Source organism: Notothenia rossii (genome assembly GCF_949606895.1).
Source record: "Notothenia rossii genome assembly, chromosome: 6".
In the NCBI taxonomy this organism is placed as follows: domain Eukaryota; kingdom Metazoa; phylum Chordata; class Actinopteri; order Perciformes; family Nototheniidae; genus Notothenia; species Notothenia rossii.
Window position 1 is genome coordinate 38,594,808 of NC_136909.1, and position 24,467 is coordinate 38,619,274.

General features: G+C 38.8%; 2 protein-coding genes across 2 annotated transcripts in view; both read right to left on the reverse strand.

Annotated features, from left to right (window-relative positions):
* Window positions 1-767: 767 nt before the first annotated feature.
* On the reverse strand, window positions 768-21,637 carry shld3 (shieldin complex subunit 3). The gene is made up of 3 exons (XM_079687442.1): window positions 21,495-21,637; window positions 16,824-17,516; window positions 768-6,257 (listed from the first exon to the last, which is right to left on the reverse strand). The coding sequence occupies exons 2-3, from the start codon at window positions 17,403-17,405 to the stop codon at window positions 6,054-6,056; spliced, it is 786 nt and encodes a 261-aa protein (XP_079543568.1). The 5' UTR covers window positions 17,406-17,516; window positions 21,495-21,637; the 3' UTR covers window positions 768-6,053.
* Window positions 21,638-23,259: 1,622 nt separating this feature from the next.
* The window catches only part of LOC307043762 (serine/threonine-protein phosphatase 2A catalytic subunit beta isoform), a 32,803-nt gene continuing 31,595 nt past the window's right edge, over window positions 23,260-24,467 (reverse strand). Inside the window, exon 8 of the mRNA XM_079688552.1 lies at window positions 23,260-24,001. Coding sequence (XP_079544678.1) covers window positions 23,929-24,001 — 73 coding nt within the window. The 3' untranslated portion in view covers window positions 23,260-23,928. The remainder of the gene's footprint in view (window positions 24,002-24,467) is intronic.

The window sequence follows — 24,467 nt, forward strand, 5'->3', positions numbered from 1 at the left end:
TTTACTTAAAAGGGAAATCTTTTAAAAAACCTCTACAATTAGGAACTTTGAATTGTATTATTTTTGGTGATTTTTGGTTCTATTTGATAATCTCTTTTTTTAGTATTTTATTTATTTGTCAATAAATAACATTATGCAGCTCATGTAAACTGTTATTCCTTACATGTATTTAAATGACACATTTTACTTCTTAAAATTCGTCATAAACATGAACTGTGTAAGAGTACAGGGAGCAGAATTGACAAATTCCGGATGTCTTTCAAAATAAAATACCACTTGTGAACATGTGATGCAAAATTAATGCGTTAGACAGCAACCTCGAAAAAATAATGTATTTTAAGGGATATAGTTTAGACATATGAACTTAACATCGGATTTTTCTCACACAATTCTTGTTAGATCACTTTAAAATACCAAAAACGTGAATTAAACAGATTACAACCGATTATAGCTGGGCTGGGAGGCAGGGCACCGATGTCACATCCTGTGACCTAGATTTTTAATGCAGTGTGCTGTACTGTCAAACAGGGGGAACCATAGCAACAAACGAGCGAGTGGGTGATGGGGGTGTAATGTATTCATGCTGTCCTCATTCATTCAGGTCTTATACAAGCAGCACTGTCTCATGCGTATATCCGTGTGTTGTTCTGTTAGTGAAAAGCACTGGGGGTGACTCCCGTATCATGTGACTTCTGCTGCGACTTTTCCAGAACACACTGCACATCACATGCAGTGCTGTTCATCCATACATCACTACAGACCATTCATTAAAAAAAATAAACCTTTATTTACATTGCAAAGTGAAGAGATATATTATTGAAAATACAATCAATTCATAAGCATTTAAAAACACACTGGAATTTGGCACAAAATTCAATTTTGGTTGAGGCTTCAATCCCCTTCAGTTCAGCTCAGCCATTAATGAAGTATATTTTTATGAATTATTAAAAAAATCACACACTTGTACAATGTGGTCATGAGCGAAATAATGTTACATTTGAAAACAGGCAATTAAAAAAATCGTTGTGTATTTGTACTAGCTTTTATGACTGAATGTATGTTGAATTGCTGATGATTTAAAAACGGTTGTGTGTTAACATGTGGATCAGTATCCTGGTTATGATCATGTTTTTGGTGATGAGTATTGACTATGGATATTGGTTAGCATGCCCCAGTTTGTAGAAGCAGCCAGTAATCTAAGCAATGTACTGATGTGGAAGGGTCATCAGCAAAACTTATTTTAGTCACCTTGAAACCATTTTCAAACAGTAAAGATAATATCAATATCAGTGAATTCTTTATTTAGAATATTTCCACTGCTTTACCTTCGTCAGACAGCCCTTTCCAACTGTATCTAATTGCAATAAACGGCAACTTGTATTATGTAATAGTATCCTATTTTGTTAGTAGTACGTTAATCTACTTTAGTGTAAAATAACGGATTCTGTAAAGGTATATAGTGTGTTCAATGGAAATACTGCAAAGATAGATATGTTTTTACTGTTGATAAATACTTTTTGTGTTTCTGTTTTATTATTTTTAACTCAAGACCATTATATATTGGAAGCCTTGAACTTGAACATGGGAGCTGCTGGCCTGCGTGCTCCGGTCGTTATAGTTTGTTTGTGCTGTTGAGTGACTTTTGTGTTATGGGGAAAACCTGGTCTGATTAAGAGAGACGGCATTCATCCTACTTTGGAAGGTGCAAATCTCATTTCGGCAAACATTTCAGGGCTCTGTGGACTTAATCCATGACAAACTGGAGTTGAGACCAGGAGGCAGAGTCGCAGTCTTACACGCTTCTCTGCGCTCTCTCCTAGGCAGTCATCCATAGGAATCCCGACCCCAATAAAATACCCAATATTAACGGTGTGTGTGTCTGCCCAAGGACAATTTAAGGTAAAACCTAATAGAGGTGTCATACATAATAACCTAATAAAAGTAAATGTAACAACTACTACAGTGCAACAAAACAGGAAGATTAAATGTGGTCTCTTAAACATAAGATCTCTAGCATCTAAAGCAATACTGGTAAATGATTTAATATCAGATTATAATATTGATATATGCTGTCTCACTGAAACTTGGTTGAGACATGAAGAATATGTCAGCATAAATGAGGCCACTCCACCCAGCCATATCAATACTCATATTGCCCGAGGCACGGGCCGAGGAGGTGGAGTTGCAGCAATCTTTGACTCAAGTTTACTTATCAATACTAAACAAAAATTAAATTATACCTCCTTTGAAAGCCTCATTTTCAGTCTTACGCATCCGACCTGGAAAACTTTGCAGCCAATCTTATTTGTTACAGTGTACCGTGCACCAGGTCCTTATTCAGAATTCTTATCAGAATTCTCTGAGTTTTTATCAGCTTTGGTACTTAAAACAGATAAAGTAATTATCGTAGGTGACTTTAATATTCATGTTGACGATGATAAAAATAGCCTTACTGTTGCATTTAATTCTATATTAGATTCTGTTGGTTTCTGTCAGAGTGTAAATAAACCAACCCACTGCTATAATCACACTCTTGACCTTGTTCTGACTTATGGTATTGAAATTGAGCAACTATTAGTCGAACCGCATAATCCTGCTTTATCCGACCATTTCTTAGTAACTTTTGAAGTACTGTTACTAGACTACAAAGCATTAGCCAAAAGCTCCTGCAGCAGAAACCTATCTGTTAGTGCTATAGCCAAATTTAAGGAAGAGATTCCACCAATACTTAACTCGATAGCATGTCTGCATGTAGGGGAGGAAACTTATACAAAATGTACACCCCCCCAAATTGATCATGTTGTTGATAGTGCTACAGATGCGCTGCGAATAAAATTAGACTCTGTTGCTCCTTTGAAAAAGAAGAAAATAAAACAACATAGATTAGCTCCATGGCATAATGCCGAAACCCGCAAAATAAAGCAAAAGTCGAGACAACTTGAAAGGATATGGCGTTCCACTAAACTTGAAGAATCTCGTTTAATTTGGCATATTACTCTCAATGAATATAAGAAAGCACTGCGTAAAGCGAGAGCAGCATACTACTCTTCATTAATAGATGAGAATAAGAATAATGCAAGATTTCTTTTCAGCACTGTAGCCAGGCTGACAGAGAGCCACAGCTCGACTGAGCCTTCTATTCCCATAGCACTCAGTAGTAATGATTTTATGTGCTTTTTTAACGATAAAATTGTTACTCTTAGAAACAAAATCAATGACCTCTTGCCTTTGACCAGTATAGTGTTATCAACAGCTCCCGGAAACGTAAGTTCTAATAATATTACACTAGATAGTAAACTAGAATGCTTTTCAGCCATAAACCTTGAACAATTAAATTCAATGATTCTCTCTTCTAAACCATCAACGTGTATCTTAGACCCGATTCCAACTAAGCTGTTAAAAGAAGTTTTTCCATTAATTAGCACTTCTTTATTAAATATTATGAATATGTCTTTATTATCAGGCTATGTTCCAAAATCATTCAAAGTAGCAGTGATAAAACCGCTTCTTAAAAAGCACAACCTCGATCCAGAGGTTTTAGCCAACTATAGACCTATTTCTAATCTTCCGTTCCTCTCAAAAATTCTTGAGAAAGCAGTCGCAAAACAGCTGTGTGATTACTTAAGAAACTATGATTTATTTGAAGATTTTCAGTCTGGCTTTAGAACACAACATAGCACAGAGACAGCTCTGGTTAAAGTCACAAATGACATTCTAATAGCCTCTGACAAGGGACTTGTCTCTATTCTTGTCTTACTCGATCTTAGTGCTGCATTTGATACTATCGACCATGATATCCTATTGCAAAGACTAGAGCACTTAGTTGGCATACAGGGAACTGCTTTAGGCTGGTTTAGGTCTTATCTATCTGAACGCTCTCAGTTTGTACGTGTCAACGATGAATCTTCCATGCAAACCAAAGTTAGCCATGGAGTGCCACAGGGCTCAGTGCTTGGACCTATTTTGTTCACCCTATATATGCTTCCATTAGGCAATATTATAAGGAATCATTCTGTAAACTTTCATTGTTATGCGGATGATACTCAACTATATTTATCAATCAAGCCTGATGAAATTAATCATCTAAATAAAATTCAAGACTGCCTCAAGGACTTAAAAACGTGGATGACCTTAAATTTTTTGATGTTAAACACGACCAAAACTGAAGTTATTGTACTTGGCCCGAAGAATCTACGAAACAAATTATCTAAAGATATATTAACTATGGATGGCATTAATTTGGCCTCCAGTGAGACTGTAAGGAATCTTGGTGTTATATTTGATCAGGATTTATCCTTTAACGCCCACATAAAATCAATTTCAAGGACCGCCTACTTCCATCTACGTAACATTGCAAAAATCAGGCATATCTTGCCTCAAAACGATGCAGAGAAACTAGTCCATGCATTTGTTACTTCAAGGCTGGATTATTGTAACTCCTTATTATCAGGGTGTACCAAGAAGTCAGTCAAGTCGCTTCAGCTGATTCAAAATGCTGCAGCTCGTGTACTAACCAGAGTTAGGAAAAGGGACCACATTACTCCTGTTCTGGCTGCCTTACACTGGCTCCCTATAGAACACAGGATAGAATTTAAAATTCTTCTTCTCGCCTACAAAGCCCTTAATGGGCAGGCGCCATCTTACCTTAAAGAACTCATTATACCCTATTGTCCTACTAGGGCATTGCGTTCCAAGAATGCAGGGTTGTTGGTTGTTCCTAGAGTCTCTAAAAGTACAATGGGAGCCAGAGCCTTTTCTTATCAAGCTCCACTTTTGTGGAATCAGCTTCCAGTTTGTGTTCGGACGGCAGACACCCTATCCGTTTTTAAGAGTGCGCTTAAGACTTTCCTTTTTGATAAAGCTTATAGTTAGGGCTGATTAGATTCAGCCCCTAGTTTTGCTGATATAGGCTTAGTTTGTCGGGGGACATCTTACTTCTTCCTTCTCTCTGTCTATACCTGTGTACTCTCATGTTCCGATTAACCCAGCTTCCCCAAATTTCTTTCTTTTTGGTGTCTATATACGCCGGGATCCGGAGTCATGGATGATCCTGCGGTCCTGTGTCATGGATTGCGAGTCCTGGATCTTGAGTCGTGGCTGCGGTCCTGGATCATAAGTCCTGGATGGATATCCTCGTGGATTCATCTTCTTATTATACACACATGCATTTCAAAACATTTGGACTACCTATGTTGCAAATGTATTATCTTTTCAATTTACACACGGCATCTATTGCACGTCTGTCCGTCCTGGGAGAGGGATCCCTCCTCTGTTGCTCTCCCTGAGGTTTCTCCCATTTTTCCCTTTAAACTGTGGGGTTTTCTCTGGAAGTTTTTCCTTGTACGATGTGAGGGTCTAAGGACAGAGGGTGTCGTATTGTCATACTGATATTCTGTACAAACTGTGAAGTCCACTGAGACAAATGTAACATTTGTGATATTGGGCTATATAAATAAACATTGATTGATTGATTGATTGATTGTTATAAAGGGTAAGTTCAGAGACAGCTCAGTTTCGGGCCAAAAAGGGGCTGTAACAGAAAGCTAACGCGGTGAGATATTCTAAGGCCAGGTGTCCACATAGCGTCACCTTCTGACATCAAAGCACTGTGAGGGCTCTTGGCAGTGCCTCCACCCAGCGTTTCATCCAACAACAACAAAGAAAACTTCTCCTACAATTTATACTGTGACGTTACCAGTGCTTTTCTGAAAATGTCATTATTTTCCCCAACTGCACGAAAATGGCTCAGCGCTGAGGACAAAGATGCTAGATGCAGAGTTTTTACATTAGACAGCATACTAATTCTTTCAAGGTGCATAACATGTGTTTTGCTGTTGGTGTGCTGGATACATATAATACACCTTGATGGCGGTCAGGTGATATCATTAGGATTCTTCCAGCCCAAAGCTTGGAAACAATCTCAAGTCAAGTATTTGATCATAAAACAGAACTTTGATTTAAAGCATATATTAATGTGTTTGCTCTACTGGATCTCATCTGAAGCTGTACAACATCACTGGAGTCCGAGTCAGGCTGATCCACCTGTTGTGCGTCTACATGCTGAAGATGTTGTCCAGCCTGTGAACCGACAGGCGGATCCTCCCCGTCAGCTGCAGCTCGTCCTTCAGGAGACACCCCACCTGCTCCGACTGGACCACGTCACAGAACACCCAGATCTCCGCCCGCTCCCTCTGGATGTTGGCGTTACACGTCGGTAGAGTTGAGCTCTGGACGGAGCGGTTCAGAGATCGCCACACCTGCAGGGACGAGGACAGACAGGTGGCGTGAGGTGGGAACCATGAAGCTAAATAAATACCGAGGAAAGAGAAAATAAATTCACAAAATCAAAGTGATTTGTGAATGTATTCCTCTGGTTCAATCACTTATCAGTTGCATGTCATGATTCAGCAATATAACCAGATTAAAACACAACTAAACAAAACTAATATAATTTACGAAAACAGGACCAGTGTTCATTTTGTAGACGTCAAACTTTACATAGCATTAAAACTTTCATACAGAACCATGGTCAGTTATGGCCAGTGCGATTGTTCAAAAGAATAATAAAGATTGGTACAAACTTTTGTTATCACAATATCTTAATTTCCTAAATGATATTCAAATTGTGTCTGTGTCTATGTATACAATGAACGATGAGTTATGGGTGAAAGTAGAAAATCCCTCCTGATAAAGAATGTATTTATTTTTTAATATTATTTGGTTTTTAATACCCTATTTTGTGGAATTTTAATATAACGGTAAAAAGGGAATAAAAACATTAAAATACAATGTGAGTTTATTTCAGACAGGGATTTATGTCTGCCATAAATTTCTATTTGTTTCTATTAGTTATTCATTATTGAGGAAATGTTTGATTGCGAATATTATGCTTGGCTTAATGGTGTAAAAGATCATCTGGCTCACTTATTTTGTTAATTGTTAATAACATGAGAAGAGCAGTTTTGTTTGTTGTGTTTATGTGTGTACATGTCTGTGGAACCCAGAAAGAATAGAAAAAGCTCATTTTGTCCTAATGGTGATCCTAATAAAAGACACAATAGACTATTAGACCAGAAAATTGCAAAACCGGCGAGTAATCTTTGCCCACTGTATTCAAATTAAAATCAAATCAAAGTTTATTTATACAGCACATTTAAAAGCGATTTTTGGTCGGGCCAAAGTGCTGTACATGTAATAAATTCTACAATCACATAAAAACACATTACTACAATCACAATAAAAGACAATAAATTACAACAGATATGTAAAAAACACAGGGAAAAGTCAGGAGTCGTGCTCCGCTCTGACTAAAAGGCCAGGGAGAAGAAGTGTGTTTTAAGAGTAGATTTAAAAACCCCTAGGGTCTGGGCCGACCTCACATGGAGGGGCAGAGTGTTCCAGAGCCTATGGCCAGCTGCTGCGAAGGCTCGGTGCCCTCGGGTTTTGAGCCTGGTCTTGGGCACTATCAGCAGCAGCTGGTCAGCAGATCTTAAAGCTCTGGCTGGGGTTTAGCGCTGGAGGAGTTCAGCTATATAGGCAGGAGCCAGCCCATTTAGGGCTTTGAAAACAAATAAAAGGAGTTTAAAATCAATTCTTAAACGAACAAGAAGCCAGTGCAGTGAGGCCAGAATTGGGGTGATGTGGTCACGCTTTTTGTGGCCAGTGAGTAGACGTGCAGCTGCGTTCTGCACCAGTTGCAGGCGTTTAATTGACGCCTGGTCCATACCCACATATAGAGCGTTGCAGTAGTCCAACCTCGAGGTAACAAAGGCGTTAATAACCCTTTCCAGGTCTTTCAAAGATAAAAACGACTTGGTCTTGGCCAATAGTCGTATTTTAAAAAAGCAGGTTTTGACTACGCTGCTGACCTGCTTATCGAATTTAAAAGCGCTATTGAAGGTCACTTCAAGGTTCGTGACAGAGGGGAGGATATTATTTTTTAGGGAGCCCAGAATATCAACCGGAGAGGCTGGAGGTTGGGGTCCAAAAAAGATAACCTCAGTCTTGCTCTCATTGAGGTTGAGGAAATGTTGGCTCAGCCAGGATTTGATCTCTGTCAAGCTGCATCAATAGCTGTAATGAGTTGACACTTGAATTGAGTGGCAGATAGATCTGTACATCATCGGCGTAGCAGTGGAAGTGGATGTTGTGTTTTGTGAGGGGCCCAGGATCGAGCCTTGGGGAACCCCACAGGTAAGAGGGGCTTTGGCAGAGGAGAAGGCACCTAGCTGCACTGAGAAGCTACGGTCTGTCAGGTAGGACCTGAACCATGCAAGGGCAGAGCCTGTGATGCCAGCGGACTGTTCAAGCCGTGACAAGAGGATGCTATGGTCCACAGTGTTAAAGGCAGCTGTCAGTTGTAACAGCACCAGGACAGCTGGGCTACCTGAGTCGGCAGCTAGGAGCAGATCATCAAAATTATTAAACCATCAGTCAAAATCACAGAAATATTATGCATTATTAAAACAAATTACATTCTCACAAATGAGAAGTTGCGGCCGTGTCCTTTTTGCTCAAGGTTTTAAAAAAAGTAGCTAGTTTTTAAATGGTTGCAGATTCTTATTTCCATCTTTATGCTTATTGTTGGAGCTTTAGAAACACTTGTTAAAGATCTTGTGACTTGATGCATCTTCACCCTGAGCTCAGTTGAAACCGTGTGATGTGCTGAGCGCAGTGGAAAAACAAAGTGAAGGACAGAGGTCCAGATAAAGATCGGCAGTCACAAATAGAAAACAGAAAACAGAAACACAACATCCAACCTATTACGTCAGCATTTACCGTACAGCGCAGACCATTTACTAAGAACAAGTCGCTGACCCACAAGGGGAAAATTCCCAAAAGGAATGCATAGTTTTTTTTAGCTCGATCAACATGCAAAAATAATGCTGAAATAATATTGTACGTGTATATCTCAGAGTATCTGCAAAGGGTGACACAAGCAAAAATCGTATTGGTGCTCCTGCCTCATTAGCTAGTATTAAAATGAGGAAACCTTCTTTGCAATGAACCATATACTGCAAAAAACCTTCCAATTCACAAAGATCAGCATTGATAGCCACAGCTTGAAAAAATTACCAACTACAATTATTTTAATTATTATATGATTCAGGATATTTTAGATATTGATCATTTATATTCATAATTCTCATGATTAATTAAATGTAAATAAATGATAAATGATATGATTTTTAACAGGATTTGTACCAAACAAATGTATATATCTCTGGATATCTCTTCAAATCCGTGTATCTACCGTCCAATTGTTTTTCTTTATTAAACACGTAAACGGAAGAGCGTCTGAGAGGCGTTTTTGCTTTTTGCTTTTTACCTTACTAAAATGGTGAAATGGTCATTGGAGAGAGGGGCGGGGAGAAACTCACGGAAGTGATTTCAAAACAAAAGCACTCGTTTGCTAAAATCACACTTTGAATCACTACAGTATCCTGCTGAAGGAACGGTGATTATTATAAACAAGGGGAATTTAGCGATCACAACGGAAACGACCAAGACACATATTGAGCCCAGAAAATTGATGTTATAAAAGGGCTGTAAATATAATAAGCCTCTGTCTAAAATGGACAACATTGTTCGGAGATTTAAACTATACAGGGATTCTGCACTGCGGTCACTCAGCCGCCTCTCGAGTTTGTTTTTCCAAATCAGCTGCTCTTCATTCCTGCTATATTTGACGAGTGATACAAATATTTGTTACCACAAGTTCTTAAGGAAACTGACACTGTTGGACTCGGTTCCAGTTTGACTTCTACCAGAAATAAAATGAAGTACTTTTACTGTGTACTTTGTGAGTAATCCTCTGTCAAAGTCCCCTCCATAGTACATAATGCATGTTTTCTGCTATATTTGATGAATGATAAAAATATAATTTTACCATTAGTTCTTCAAGGTCACATGTCATGCTTTTCCGGTCCCGTCCCCTTGTGTGTTATGAAGTTTTTTCTGCATGTAAACGGTGTGCAGAGTCAAAACCCTCAAAGTACACCCTGTAGCGAATAAAACTCTAAAACAGAAAATACCTCCCCAAAACGCCTCGTAGGTGAAACGTCATCATGACGTCATCATCCATTTGATTCTTCCGGGTACGTGCTTACGAAAGCACGTACCCGGAACTAAATGGGCCAATCCGTGGAGCCGTTACGTTACGTCCGCGGAGCCGTTACGTTAAGCCCCCGCTGATTGGTCCAAATTGACCAATCCACACACACACTCAGTGCAGGCAGCCCTGCTGATTTCTGCTCCCTGCTGCAGGCTGATAACAGACAGCTGGGATCGCGCAAAATTCTCTCTGCAGACCCATTCTCACATCGTTTATCAACCTATAAACCTTTTTCTTACTCAATATCAAGCCACACTTATTGTTTTTATTTCGGCTGTGACTTTGTGTGTGTTCAGGTTGAGTTTGGCTGTGTTTGGCTGTGTATCGCTAAACAAGGAAATCACGGAGGGGGGGGGCGGTGGGGGGAGGAGCTGCAGCGAGCCGTTTAGTGGAGAAAGTGAATACTGCTGAATACACATACTTTACAGAGATGCTGCATGCGAAACCAATGTGAGTTTGGAAAATTGCACAGTATTTTTTCTATTTTAGTATACCTCAACAATGGAATTATGATCAGTGGAAATGCCATGACATGTGACCTTTAATGAAATTGATAATGTTTGACTTTGTATTAGTTAGCCTACTACTTACAATACATTGAAGTACTTTTACTGTGTATTTTTTGAGAAATCCTCTGTCAAAGTCCCATGCTGAGAACAAAATCAAGCCACTTCTGCTAAGTTTGATGAGGGAATTCCTTTGTGTTGCCATTAGTTCTTCGTGAAATCGATCCTGTTGGACTCAGTACTAGTGAAACTACCCCCACAAGTACTATGAAGTACTTACTGTGTAATTTTCCAACAATCCTCTGTCAATGTCCCCTCCTGAGAACAAGAATGCATGTTTCTCTGCTATTTTTGAATAAGCGTTAAAAAAACCTTTCTTCATGAGACTGATATTGTTGGACAGAGTATTTTAAGAGGATGGTAGACTTTACACTGACAAACTCTGTCACTCTTGTTGGCCTCTTATGATGCTGCTGTCTTTTAATATATGATTATTTCTCAGCCGCTAGTTCGTTCCTCGCAGATTCTTCAGTTTCATCGGCCTCATCCTTCCACCAGTCCCAATCAACGCCTCCAGCACACTTCCAGTGTCTGACTCCATATGACATTGTCCTGATGCTGTAAGGGTGATGCCCCATGATCACACAATGACCCCTCTAAAGTCTGACTGCCAAGGACCTCATATTATGTATGTCATTAATCACCCATTATAACAGTTTTCTTTCCTTTTTCTCTTCTCTTAACTGAATAGCCCTGTCTTTAAGTATAATACAATGTAAAGTCCTTTTCCTGCACCATTTTAAGGCTTGAAAATTGTTATTGTATGTGTTTGGAGAAATTAAACAATCAATGGCCCAGAATTGTACTTTATAAACTCTGAATCTTGTGGTGCTTGAAGAATTACACACTGGTTAAGCCGGCCAGGATATATGCCTTTTTTGCAATCTTTATTAATGAAATGTATCCTTTCACAAATCTTTTCAACTGCTGTAAGTTAGGGCACTCTCTGTGCAGAAAATGTAAAATATTCTTCATTTGCAGTATTTTTTTTAAAAAGTGTTCAGAAAGACTGCATCAATTATATATATATCAATATTTGTATTAACTAACCAAAGTCAATTTAAATAGCGGGCAAAAATGGGTTAATTTCCATGCATGTGGTGTTTGAAATAGTTTAAGTTCAATTTCAACTATTTTAGGCAGAAAAACATATATTGACCAAACCTTTTTTAATAGTTTACTATAATTTAGAAAGGTTTTTGTGAGAAATCATTTAAAAAGTAAACTTATTTTTCATTTTATATTTAAATTTGGAATGTTTGCACACAACATTATTAATTTATACATTTTTATCAATTTTTTTAAATTATGAATCCATTTATTTTATTGTATTTCCTTGAGGCTGGGAAGAAATCCAGCATGGAGTTCAACATGCAAATGTTCTAATGCAAGTAACTATAAGTACAACATGGAAAAGGAAATAAAATACGTTTCATAGGAGTATGTGGATTTATTTTCTCTCACCTTGTAATTACACAATCAAACAATCTATAATTTAGCTCTGGCCTTCACTCACAAAAAACATTTAGTTGAATTGGACACATTTTTCAAAGCTCTATAGACAAGTTTACGCGCCAAACCACGGGTAGCGCCATAACCCTACACAAATGCACTTCATTTCCGCCGGAAGTCTTTTGCACAGCGTCTGTCGGTGTAAACCGGTGTAAACAGTCAGACGGGCACTGGTGTAAACACAGCGATTTCGATGCTAACAGTGATGCTAGCTTGGGAACACGATTCTACTTCTTTGACTGGAGATGGCGTTACTCTCCCCCACCCGAATTCAGTGCAAAACTGGGAGGATAACATGACGACGTGGCCCAGCATAACGTACAGCAAAATTTGCTCCTACTTCGTTCAATCCATGGCAATAGATGGAAAAGCAATGGACAGTCTGAAGGCATATCATAAGGCTGCGCACATTCTACTTTGCCCACATGCTCCCGAAAATTGTTGACGATTTTGTTGAGGGAAGGTTACAGTTCTGCAGTAAATATCTCAGCATTTTAAAACCAAAATAAACTGCCTTATTTAGGTCATGCCCACAGGAGCCAACAGTTGTCTGTTGTTTACATAATGCACAATTTACATGATCTCTTTATGCTGTGCAATATATCATATGTGCCTGTACTGTTTGAGTGAAAATAAAGTTTGATGTAATTTAATTTCATTATTGCACTGTTATTGCATTATTGCATTTCATATGTTCCTTAGAGTGCTACAATTTCTTTTAACACAGTTCATCATTCATATTAAGCTCATACTGTACATAAATAACACTGAATTAATTAATTGTTGAGAGGAAACTAAAGAAATGGCTTCAACAAGAAAGATCACATGTTTAATCCTAACAGGTATTACAAATTAAAATATAAAAGCAGCCCACACAATTACATCACTATGAAAATATTCATATATAATATTAAAAAATACAATGCATGCAGTATTTGTTGTGTTTATCTGTATTTAATGAACAACATGGCTGGGTGCTGGTTTGTGGTCGTAGCACTCTCTATCTAACCACTCGTTCAGGTGCTTTCTCGAGTGATTGCAACCAACTACCGCACACGTAGTTCCCGAACCACTTTTCTTCATGTTGTAATTGTTATATCCTCTTTGTCTCTGCGATATCAGTGCTTTGTCGGCACAACGGAGCTAGCTAGCAAAACAAACCCAGTCCGCCAAAACGGAAGTGCATTGCATCGAAGGGAGGAGTTCAGGATGTAGAGCGGAAACGGCTCAATAACTTGTGTATAGACTGACATGCAATGACTGGGACTGATGGAAGAATCTGCGAGGAATGAACTAGGAGCATATAAATAATTATATATTAAAAGACAGCAGCATCCTAAGAGGCCAACAAGAGTGACAGAGTGTGTCAGTGTGTAGTCTACCATCCTCTTAAAATACTCTGTCCAACAATATCAGTCTCATGAAGAAAGGTTTTCTTAACGCTTATTCAAATTGCATTCTTGTTCTCAGGAGGGGACATTGACAGAGGAGTATTGGAAAAGTACACAGTAAGTACTTCATAGTACTTGTGGGGGTAGTTTCACTAGTACTGAGTCCAACAGGATTGATCTCACGAAGAACTAATGGCAACAAAAAATAATTCCCTCATTAAACTTAGCAGAAGTGGATTGATTTTGTTCTCAGCAGGGGACTTTGACAGAGGATTTCTCAAAAAATACACAGTAAAAGTACTTCAATGTATTGTAAGTAGTAGGCTAACTAATACAAAGTCAAACAGTATCAATTTCATTAGGAACTAAATGGTCAAATTATATTTTTATCATTCATCAAAGATAGCAGAAAAACATGCATTATGTAAGGAGGGGACTTTGACAGAGGATTACTCACAAAGTACACAGTAAAAGTACTTCATTTTATTTCTGGTAGAAGTCAAACTAGAACCGAGTCCAACAGTGTCAGTTTTCTTAAGAACTTGTGGTAAAAAATATTTGCATCACTCGTCAAATATAGCAGGAATGAAGAGCAGCTGATTTGAAAAAACAAACTCGAGAGGCGGCTGAGCGACCGCAGTGCACAATTTCAGTATAGTTTAAATCTCCTAACAATGTTGTCCATTTTAGACAGAGGCTTATTATATTTACAGCCCTTAATAACATCCATTTTCTGGGCTCAATATGTGTCTTGGTCGTTTTCGTTGTGATCGCTAAATTCACCTTGTTTCTCTTTGTTTATAATATTATCCCCGTTCCAAGCAAACGAGTGCTTTTGTTTTGAAATCACTTCCGTGAGTTTCGCCCCGCCCCTCGCTCCTATGACCATTTGACCATTTAGTAAGGTAAAAAGCAAAAACGCCTCTCAGACGCTCTTCCGTTTACGTGTTTAATAAAGAAAAACAATTGGACGGTAGATACACGGATTTCTTCAGCTCAAAAATACACTTAATTCATAATAATATTTTAATACATAATTATTAATTAGCCTTTAAAAAATATTTTGATCAATGTGAACCTTAATTTTGCACTTGACTATGATGACATTTTGATAAGTGTGTATTATTTGTGCAGACCTAGCCACAGCTACAGTGGAAGTTTGAGGGTCTATAGACTGGAATACCCAGTCAAGCCAGCCCGCACATTGTATTGTGGTGCGCGAATATCCTATGCATTACGGTAGAGGCCTGGAAAAACTGCCTTCAAAATAAAAGCGCTTACTTGGTCAATAACAATTACACCTAAAAAACATACCAAACATATTCATATATACTGGAGCATAAATGAAGAAATATGTACTATATAATGTGATCAATAATTATTTCAAACAAACTACGTATAACTACCACATGATAACTGAGTGAATGTTAAACTTAAGGAGTTTCAAAATAAAATACTTTTGAAATCTCATATATGGGCTATCGTCCATCTGTTTTTAGATAAGAACAAAACAAAAACTGTCAATTATTAAAGACTTATTTCACTTCAGGGTGATAGCAGCACACCCCAACTAGTCATTTATCAGGATAATCTGATGTAGATTTTCAAAATAAAATACCTTTGAAGTCTCATATATGAGCTATCTTCCCGCTGTTTTCAGATAATAATAAAACAAAAACTCTCCAGCATCAAATACTAATATCACTCCAGGATGATAGCAGGACACCCCATCTAGTCACTCAGAACAATCTGATGCAGAGTTTCACCCTGAAGTGAAATAAGTCTTTGATACTGGAGTGTTTTTGTTGTATTCTTATCTAAAAACAGAGGGACGATAGCTCATATGACACTTCAAAGGTATTTTATGTTGAAACTCTAAATCAGATTGTCCTGATATTCTCTGAGTGACTAGATGGGGTGTCCTGCTATCACCCTGGAGTGATATTAGTCTTTGATACTGGAGAGTATTTTTTTTATTCTTATCTAAAAACAGATATATGAGACTTCAAAAGTATTTTATTTTGAAACTCCTTAAGTTTTACATTCACTCAGTTTGTAGTTTGTTTTAAATAATTATTGATCACATTATATAGTACATATTTCTTAAATTCAAGCTGCCGTATATATGAATATGTTTGGTATGTTTTTTAGGTATATTTGTTATTGACAGAGTAAGCGCTTTTATTTGGAAGGCAGTTTTTCCAGGCCTCTACCGTAACGCAGCGTCCACACGGCGGCGTGGGATGAAGCTTGCCGGCGGGCGTGTCTGAAGCTCGACCAACAACCAATCACATGAATCTCCCGCCCTGGACACACAAGCACACGGTTTGATTGGCTAGAGCTTGTACTGGCATATGATTTGATTGGCTGAAAAGTTGAACATTGCTCAACTTTTGAAGCGAGCAATGCCAGCAAAGCAAAGCGAAGCGACGCTCCCACAATGCAGTTCGGCAAAGTGTGACGTCACCCCATTCAATGGGCAGAAGCGTTGACGCTTCAACGCACGCCGCCGCGTGGACGGGCCGTAATGCATAGGATATTCTCGCACCGCAATATACAACGTGCGGGCTGGCTGTACTGTGTTTTCCGAAGTGGAGGCTGGTTTGACCGCAGTGTCTTTAGAAAGTTGGTGGGAACTGAAGTACATTAATAATGGGTCAGAATTTCCACTGATCGTGATAACATGAAATATTTACCGCCAGCAATACCAGACTGATATATTTAAAAACAAATTGGGGTTTGCCTCTGTCACAATTAAATTACTTAGCTCACAGCTTCAATTTTTTTTCTCTCTGCCATTGTTCAACTCACTGAGTTCTCGGCACAAAGGCAACTTTTTGGCAAAAAGTTATTTCAAACAGACGCAGAAGAAAAAGACAAAATGCACTTGGCTTCAAAATGTTTTGGCACGTTTGCAATGTCATTTGTAGTGCAGTATCTTTTGTGTAGCAAACCCTAAGGGCAGAAAGTCTTCGAATTCATGGAGATATAAGTGGCCGCATTCCATTCTTTGTGAATTCACCCCCTGAATGTTGTATAGGAAACATTCTTATACATTTTAATGTTAGCATGATGATAAGGTTCAAGGTGCACATTACATCACTGCATCGTGCAAGGATTATTTTAGGAAAGGGCTGTGAAATGAAGGCAAAAAACAACAAAAATATTAATAATACTCGGCCTCACAGAGCTGCTATGGCAACAATATTCTTAGTCTGGATCCATTATTTATCTACTGACCTGTTCGATGTCCCTGGTCGCCCCACAGTTGTGCTGCCTGATCACCCATTTGGCCCTCTGGTGGAGGTGGAGCCTGTGGAGGGACACCATGTGACGGAACTGTTTGGACAGAGACTGGGAGCTCTGCAGACCTCCCTTCTGTGAGAAAACGCTCCAGGACCGTTTGACCGGCGACTCTGTGACAGGAAAGACATCTTTGTGTTTCTCAGTGTGAAGTCTGGGGACCTCTTTCTCTGGGAACAGGTAGTTTGGAGTTTCGGAGATGCAGGCGACATCTTTGGGTTCTTGTGGATTTTCAGGTGAATTCCCTGCAGGTGGACCATCAACTTCAGGTTTCTGGGACTGGGTCTGAGGGGTGTGCGTCCTGCTGTCGGAGAAAAAGAAGTCATCCGAGCAGGTGATGACAGGAGCAGGTTTGGCGGGTCTGATGGGCAGGTGGTGGTCTGTGGAGGAAGGGTACCAGCGGGTGAAGACTGGAGGAATCCGACAGGGGAAAGGTTCCAGAAGCTTCTCTGTCCTCTCTAACAGAGAGCTGAGCCCAGCAGCTGATCCAGGCTGATAGTGCAGAACCACATCCTCCATACAGATCAGAGGACAGACTGAACCAACCTCCTCCTCATCTTTCGCCTCATGATGTTGCTTCAGTTAGAAGCAACTGATGGTGGTAACACAGCAGCAGGCAATCCAAATTGTCTGTGAAAATTCAGATACACTGGTTACTTAAATACAGTCACACTACTCTATTGTGCTTTTTGGGGATTTCCCTTTCCTGTAGTGTGTTATATAGGTTTTGGCCGGGGACGTGCACAGCTACGGGCTAATCTTGCCCGGGCAACGGCCCGTTTTCCCTTTTTGGCTGACCTGCCCCTCTGGAGAGAGCGAGAGGTTTTTTTTTTTTTTTCTGTTGTGGTCGAATCAACATGATAAGCCTACAATTAGTAAAATATGTTTGAATGGTGATATACACAGTGATAGATGTTAAGGACTAACGTTTATAATAAATACATTTGTATTGATTTTAAGATATTTTCATAGTTCATACCATCATACGTATTGGGATCATAATTTGTATTAATGTAGACCGGATGATGAGCATAAGTTTCACTTTCCTTTTTTATTTCAATTCCAACTTTGGTCATGAAGAATATGTTTCTCTGTTGTCCACGTTCAAAAAGCATTAAAAAAAAGCATCAGAGCATGGTGCAGAGTCTCTCGATGAGTTTACAGTAGTCCCCACAGCAGCAGACGCACATTTATGACGTCTGCTCGCGCATCATAAACACGCCGGATAGTGAAAGCGCAGTCGGATTCTCTAAAGTACCGGGTTGCGGTCGGATAATCCAAAAATCAGCTCCTAACGTCCAACCCTATCATCTATTCCTTGACCTCTGAGTGAAACGTCACGGGGTTAACGGATAGTGGATAGGAGAATTCAAAAGGATTTAGGACAAGAGACTGTGGTACTTTAGAGAATCCGACTGCACTTTCACTATCCGACGTGTTTATGATGCGCCAGCGGACGTCATTTTGTGCGTCTCCTGCTGTGGGGAAACTATGGAAACTACAGTTTTCTATACAACGGACTACAACATGGATGTTTAATAAGAACGAGGGACTACTTTAAACTCATCTAGAGACTCTGCACCGTGCTATGATGCTGTTGTTTTATGCTTTATGAACGTGGACAACAGAGAAACATAATCCTCATGACCAAAGTTGGAATTGAAATAAAAAAGGAAAGTGAAACTTATGCTCGTCACCCTCTCCCTCCGGTCCACATTAATACAAATTATCCCAACACGTATGATTGTAAGAAAAGATCTTAAAATAAATACAAATGTATTTATTATAAAAGTTAGTCCTTAACATCTATCACTGTGTATATCACCATTCAAACATCTTTTAAAATTGAACAAACCCCACACAGCTCAGTAAAATGTTGACTTTATTTGATAATTTCAGTAAAAACTAACGTTCATATTTCTCTTGTTGATTATAATACTGATGAACGTTCAAAACAAAGCACTTTGGCAACTTACCACATACGTTTTAAAGGTCCCATGTCATGCTTTTCCGGTTATTAACCGTCCCCTTGTGTGTTATGAAGGTTTTTATGCATGTAAACGGTCTGCAGAGTCAAAACCCTCAAAGTACACCCTGTAGCGAGTAAAACTCTAAGATAGAAAATACCTCCCCAAAACGCCTCGTTGGAGATACGTCACTGTCCATTGATTCTTCCGGGTACCGCATGATGTCATACGTTACCCGGAACCAAATGGACCAATCCGTGGAGCAGTTACGTTAAGCCCCCACTGATTGGTCCAAATTGACCAATCCACAGACTTCCTCACACACACACTCAGTGCAGGCAGCTCTGCTGATCTCTCCTCCCTGGCTGCAGGCTGATAACAGACAGTTGGGATCGCGGCGAAATTCTCTGTGCAGACCCATTCTCACAGCGTTTATCAACCTTTTTCTTACTCAATATCAAGCCACACTTATTGTTTTTACTTTGGCTGTGACTTTGTGTTTGCTCAGGGTGAGTTTGGCTGTGTTTCGCTGTCGCTAAACAAGGAAACCACACCTCCACGGAGCTCAGCGCGATTCACAATGTATGGAGTCAGATTTGGGTCAATATTCTAGCGCACAAAACAAGCTACTCACGAGCGGAAAATGTGCTTTTACACGCGCATGAAATGAGCCTCGTGCGCAGATTAGACCCCCGCGAGCAGAGACAGCCCTCTTGCTCGCTCGCGGGAGTGTCAGCCTCACTCGCTCGCGGAGTCTGTCTGCGACAGCAGATTGACAGCTGCCAGGAAACCTGGAGTTGCAGGGTTTGATAAATGCCTGAACTACCAAGAGCCGAGGAGTGACAGCAGCAATATCAGTTGGACGAGATTGAATCGTAAAGATGTCCATAAAAAAACATTATATTCGTAAAGTGTACAGCTAATATATATATATATATATATATTTTTTATTTTTTATATATATATATATATATTTTTTATATATATATATATATATATATATATATATATATATATATATATATATATATACATTTTATATAAAACAATATATTTTTGAGTGGGCTGTATCTGTCGAAAACTGCTGGCTACTGTCTGCTGTACACACCTCTTACGAAATGAACTATAAATGAACTCTAGTATTACTATAGTATACTGTAAGAGTTGTATAGTGTCCTATAGTAAGTTTGTAGTGTTCTGTAGTATTTTTCACCTGCTATCATATTACTATAGTTTTTTCTGTAGTGCCATTTTATTAGCTATAGTAGCCCTATAATATTTCAATAGTAATAGATCTTTGTAGAATTCCTATATTATTTTAAATAGTATAACTATAGTATAATATTTATAGTGTTTCATAGTTGTTTTTTAAACACACTATAGAACACTCCTAGTAATATCATGATATTGTCATAGTGAATGCATATTATTACTATAGTGTTTGTAAAAGTACTAATATAGTTTTTTTTTCGGTGTTTCCGTATTAAGACTATATTATTTTAAATAGTACTACCATAGTATAATATATAGTGTTTCTGTAGTTGTTTTTTGAACATACTATAGAACACTCCTATAGTAATAGTATGATATATTGTCATAATGAATGCATATTATTACAAAAGTGTTTGTAAAAGCATTACACTCCTAGAATTAATGTGTCATTTTTTTATATCAAATTAATTGATAGTTCAGGCATTTATCAAACCTGGCAACTCTGGGCTTCCTGGCAGCTGTCAATCAAAGTCCAGTGGCAAAGTTCGAGTAACTTTTCACGCGCGCAGACAGACTCCGCGAGCGAGTAAGAGGGCTGTCTGCGCGCGAGGGTCATTTCGTGAGCGTGAAAAAGCACATTTTCCGCTCGTGAGTAGCTTGTTTTGCGCGCTAGAATATTGACCCAAATCTGACTCCATACAACGTCCCGACCAATCAGAGCACACTGTGCTCACAGGGAGGGTGGGGGCTGGAGCTATTGGAGCTACAACGAGCCATTAAAGGAGGTCATAAAGGAAGTTTGAAACCTCCTTGCTCCTTTCCTATCATGTAGAGAATTCGAACGGCACTTATCATGGCTGCCACTGAGGGACTTCTGGGTCATTTCACTCGGTTAGGAAGGTTCCTAAGCTAAAGGGCTATTCGACTGCAGCCCCGCAGTCTCTTCTCCTAAATCCTTTTGAAGTCTCCTATCCACTATCCCTTAACCCCGTGACGTTTCACACAGAGGTCAAGGGATATACTATATGGATAGAAGATAGGCGCTGATTTTTGGACTATTCGACCTTAACCTGAGATCTGGTTGGGGGTGAAAAGAGGTGCTAGAGCACAGGCAGTATGAGAAAAATAAAGACCCTTTTGAACATTAGCGCATGGAAACAAGTCCAAAAAACATGATTGTCCATCACAATTACGCTTCTTCCTTTATACGACCGTTTCAGTTGAATACAACTTAAACGGGTTGGTAACACTCCTGTGGTGTCTAGTCCAAATCTCTCTCACTGGGAGCTAATGTTTTTAGCTTGCTGTGCTAACCGACGTCGACGAAAAGGGATCTAACTAACAAACTAGAAAGCACAGTGGCACCGATACAGGTGTCCAGTGGGTAGCTAACACTACCTTGAACAGTCCAATATCACTAAACACCTACCTTTATATCAGCTGAATGATGTCCTTTATTATTATAAGCAGCCAACAAGGAGTTAAACCTAAATTTCTAACATGGACATTTTATTGTCGCGCTTCCCTGGATGAAATCTCGCGATAGTTCAAGTAACGCGCAGACGCAGTCAGAGCCTGTTCAAACTACAGTGTTGTTTCATTTAGTGGGAATGCTGTTAACAGCCTTCCAACTAATAGTTATTCTACGGACGAAAAGTTTATTATTCCGCCGGTATTTTGGCCCTCTTCTCCTCCCGCATTGAACATCGCAGAAACTCCGTTCAAACATCAAAACGTTCAGCTCTGTCGGGGATCGATGGCTATTACTTTTCTCATTCATAACTTTCATAATTCTAGAGATACATCCCATAATACATCAATTTTTTAACATTGAAGTCAATGGAGAAAATCTTCAGATTTCAACTTATCTTCATGCAATTCAACTGCTAACTGTTCATTCATACTTTCACTCAGACACCTCATTCCAACTTTAAAATGTTACACATCTTTCTGACATTAAACAACTTTTAAATCTGATTCTTACTTTTAGAGATATTAAACATTGTTCAGACCTTGTTTTAGAGGTTTTCTTTAGATTTTAACATTAACTAGAGTGTGTGATGTCACAGCTAGAGTGGAGGACAGCTTGAAATTCACATTCATATTTCTTTTTAAAACTGCCATAATTCCCAAACCCTACATTCTCGGGACATAATTTATCACGATAAACGTAGGAAAACATCTCGTAGCTTGAAAAATGACAAACGCCAATTCTGAGATCTCACCATATGCCGTTTCCATGGAAACGCATCCCTCACCATAAAACATGATGTCGCTATAAGTCCAATGAAAATGTTCAAAAAGTGATCAAACTTCACATGTGTACTAACAGTCCAGCCGTGAAGACATCTACGGGACAGTTTTGTGATTTCTTGAAATGCCGTTGCCATGGCAACACAATGCTTGCCTTGAAACACGGTTTCAAAAAACTTCAGTGAAAATACTCCAAACAGCCCAAAACTTCACAGGTTTGGTAACGATGCAGCCATCAACGCATCTAAGCGTATTATGGGGTGTCGTCAAATGCCGTTGCCATGGCGACAGATCATTCGCCATCAAGTTAGTTCACAAGTTTGCAGTTCAAATATTCTGCTGCTTTTCCAAGCCTTTTTACTTTCTTTTCTTCTCTCATCACACATTCAAGCCCCCTGTGTTCATGTATCATTTAAATCTAAATTCTTCACTTTCTTCTTACACATTACAATTCAGCATAGCAGTTTAGCGTCAGGTTTTCAGCATAAAGCATTCCCACTAGCAATTTCTTCAGGAATTGCATTCTCTAGTTACATTGTTACTTTCGTTTCAATTTGTATTTGTTTGATGTGAAACTCTTTTCTTTTTTACAACGAGTACAATCAACTTAATTTTCAGTATGGATTAATATACTAATTATTCATCAATTGATTGAACCATTGTTTGGTTTCCAAAATAAGTCAAACAGTGACTTGAGACATCCCTTCACAACTACCCAGAACTTAACCACTGTAGGCCTAAGAAACGGTAAGCTGTTCCTTGAAAAAAACTCTATACTTCCCAAACGTTTCTTGGGAATTTGTGACTTTATTCAAAGTATCCATTTACTTTATGAGTTAGAATATAACTCCCTTTCCTGACAAGTTTTTATTTGTATTTGTTATACTTAAAATAGTCAGAACTGCGTTGTAGAATTGAAAGAAGCGACACTGACGCAGAGCAGTAGTTTGTCAACAGGACATCTTTATTTTCATACGTCTGTTGTCTTTATTCAAATTACAGTAATATACTTGCTGAGATGACCACCGGCTGCAGCCTGGACAGCTAAAACTGACAGCTGTACTACTTGAAGCAAACTTTTTTTTTACTGTTTTTTTCTCCTTTTTTAAAATTATCCTTGCAACAGAAAAAAGCAAATATGCCATGAAGAAGTGTGGTGTGGTGGTGACGTTGTAAGGTAGGTAGGGTTATAGTGCTGGTCTAAAAAAAAGAAGAAAAAAAAAACAGAAGAACAAAAGAAAGAAACATTGCGCGCGTTGTACATGTTGTAAAAGGATCACAATATGGCACATTTGGTCCACGTTGGTAGTTTTATCTCGTTTCAAACATGTAATAAACAAAAAGAAGGAAAAGGAAACAGATCATGGTTGTACATGTTGTTTTTCCCCAGAAGCACAGCATTAATGACAGCATATTGAAAACAAGACTAATCTTTAGGTTTCTCTCTTTTTGTTAAAATCTTGGTTCGTCAGCCAATCGTTTGTTTCTATTCTCCCTGGTACAGTATTATTATTAATAACTTCTTTCCATCCAAAATGAAGGGGAGTGAAGGGATAGGGGTAAGACGGGGTGGAGCTTTGTGGATGATTGACAGGCATGGCTTTGGACATTCACAGGAAGTAGTCAGGAGTGCGTCTGGTCACATGGGGCTCGCCGCGGCGGGGGGCGGGGTCAAACTGAAGGCTGAGGAGGCAGAAAAGGTTTGTTATTAAACAAGATTAAAACAATATTCTTAATATTCTCATCTCAAAGTGACAAGGAAGGTGTAAGCGGTAGAGAACTAAATTTAACGCATAGAGATTTAAATGTACTATAATTTAGAATATTCTGACTTTGACATCCTTTACATTACAGACTGCAAATATTCTGTGCTCTTTACGCCATCAATTATTGGAATTTAAGTGTTAACTACTGTGAACAGATAAGAGCACTTACAATCTGTTTACTAAATTGCAAAAGCTGGTCAAATTTCCAATAGGACATTTCTTTTTTATATTTAACGTTTTAAATTGCATTATTTTATTTTATTATTTATAAATGTGACTTATGCATTAAAACACAAATGTAAATTCATAGCAATAAACTTGGTTCTGATTTATATATTAAAAAGAAGGTAAGCAAAAATATTCAAAATGGCAATATGGGCATG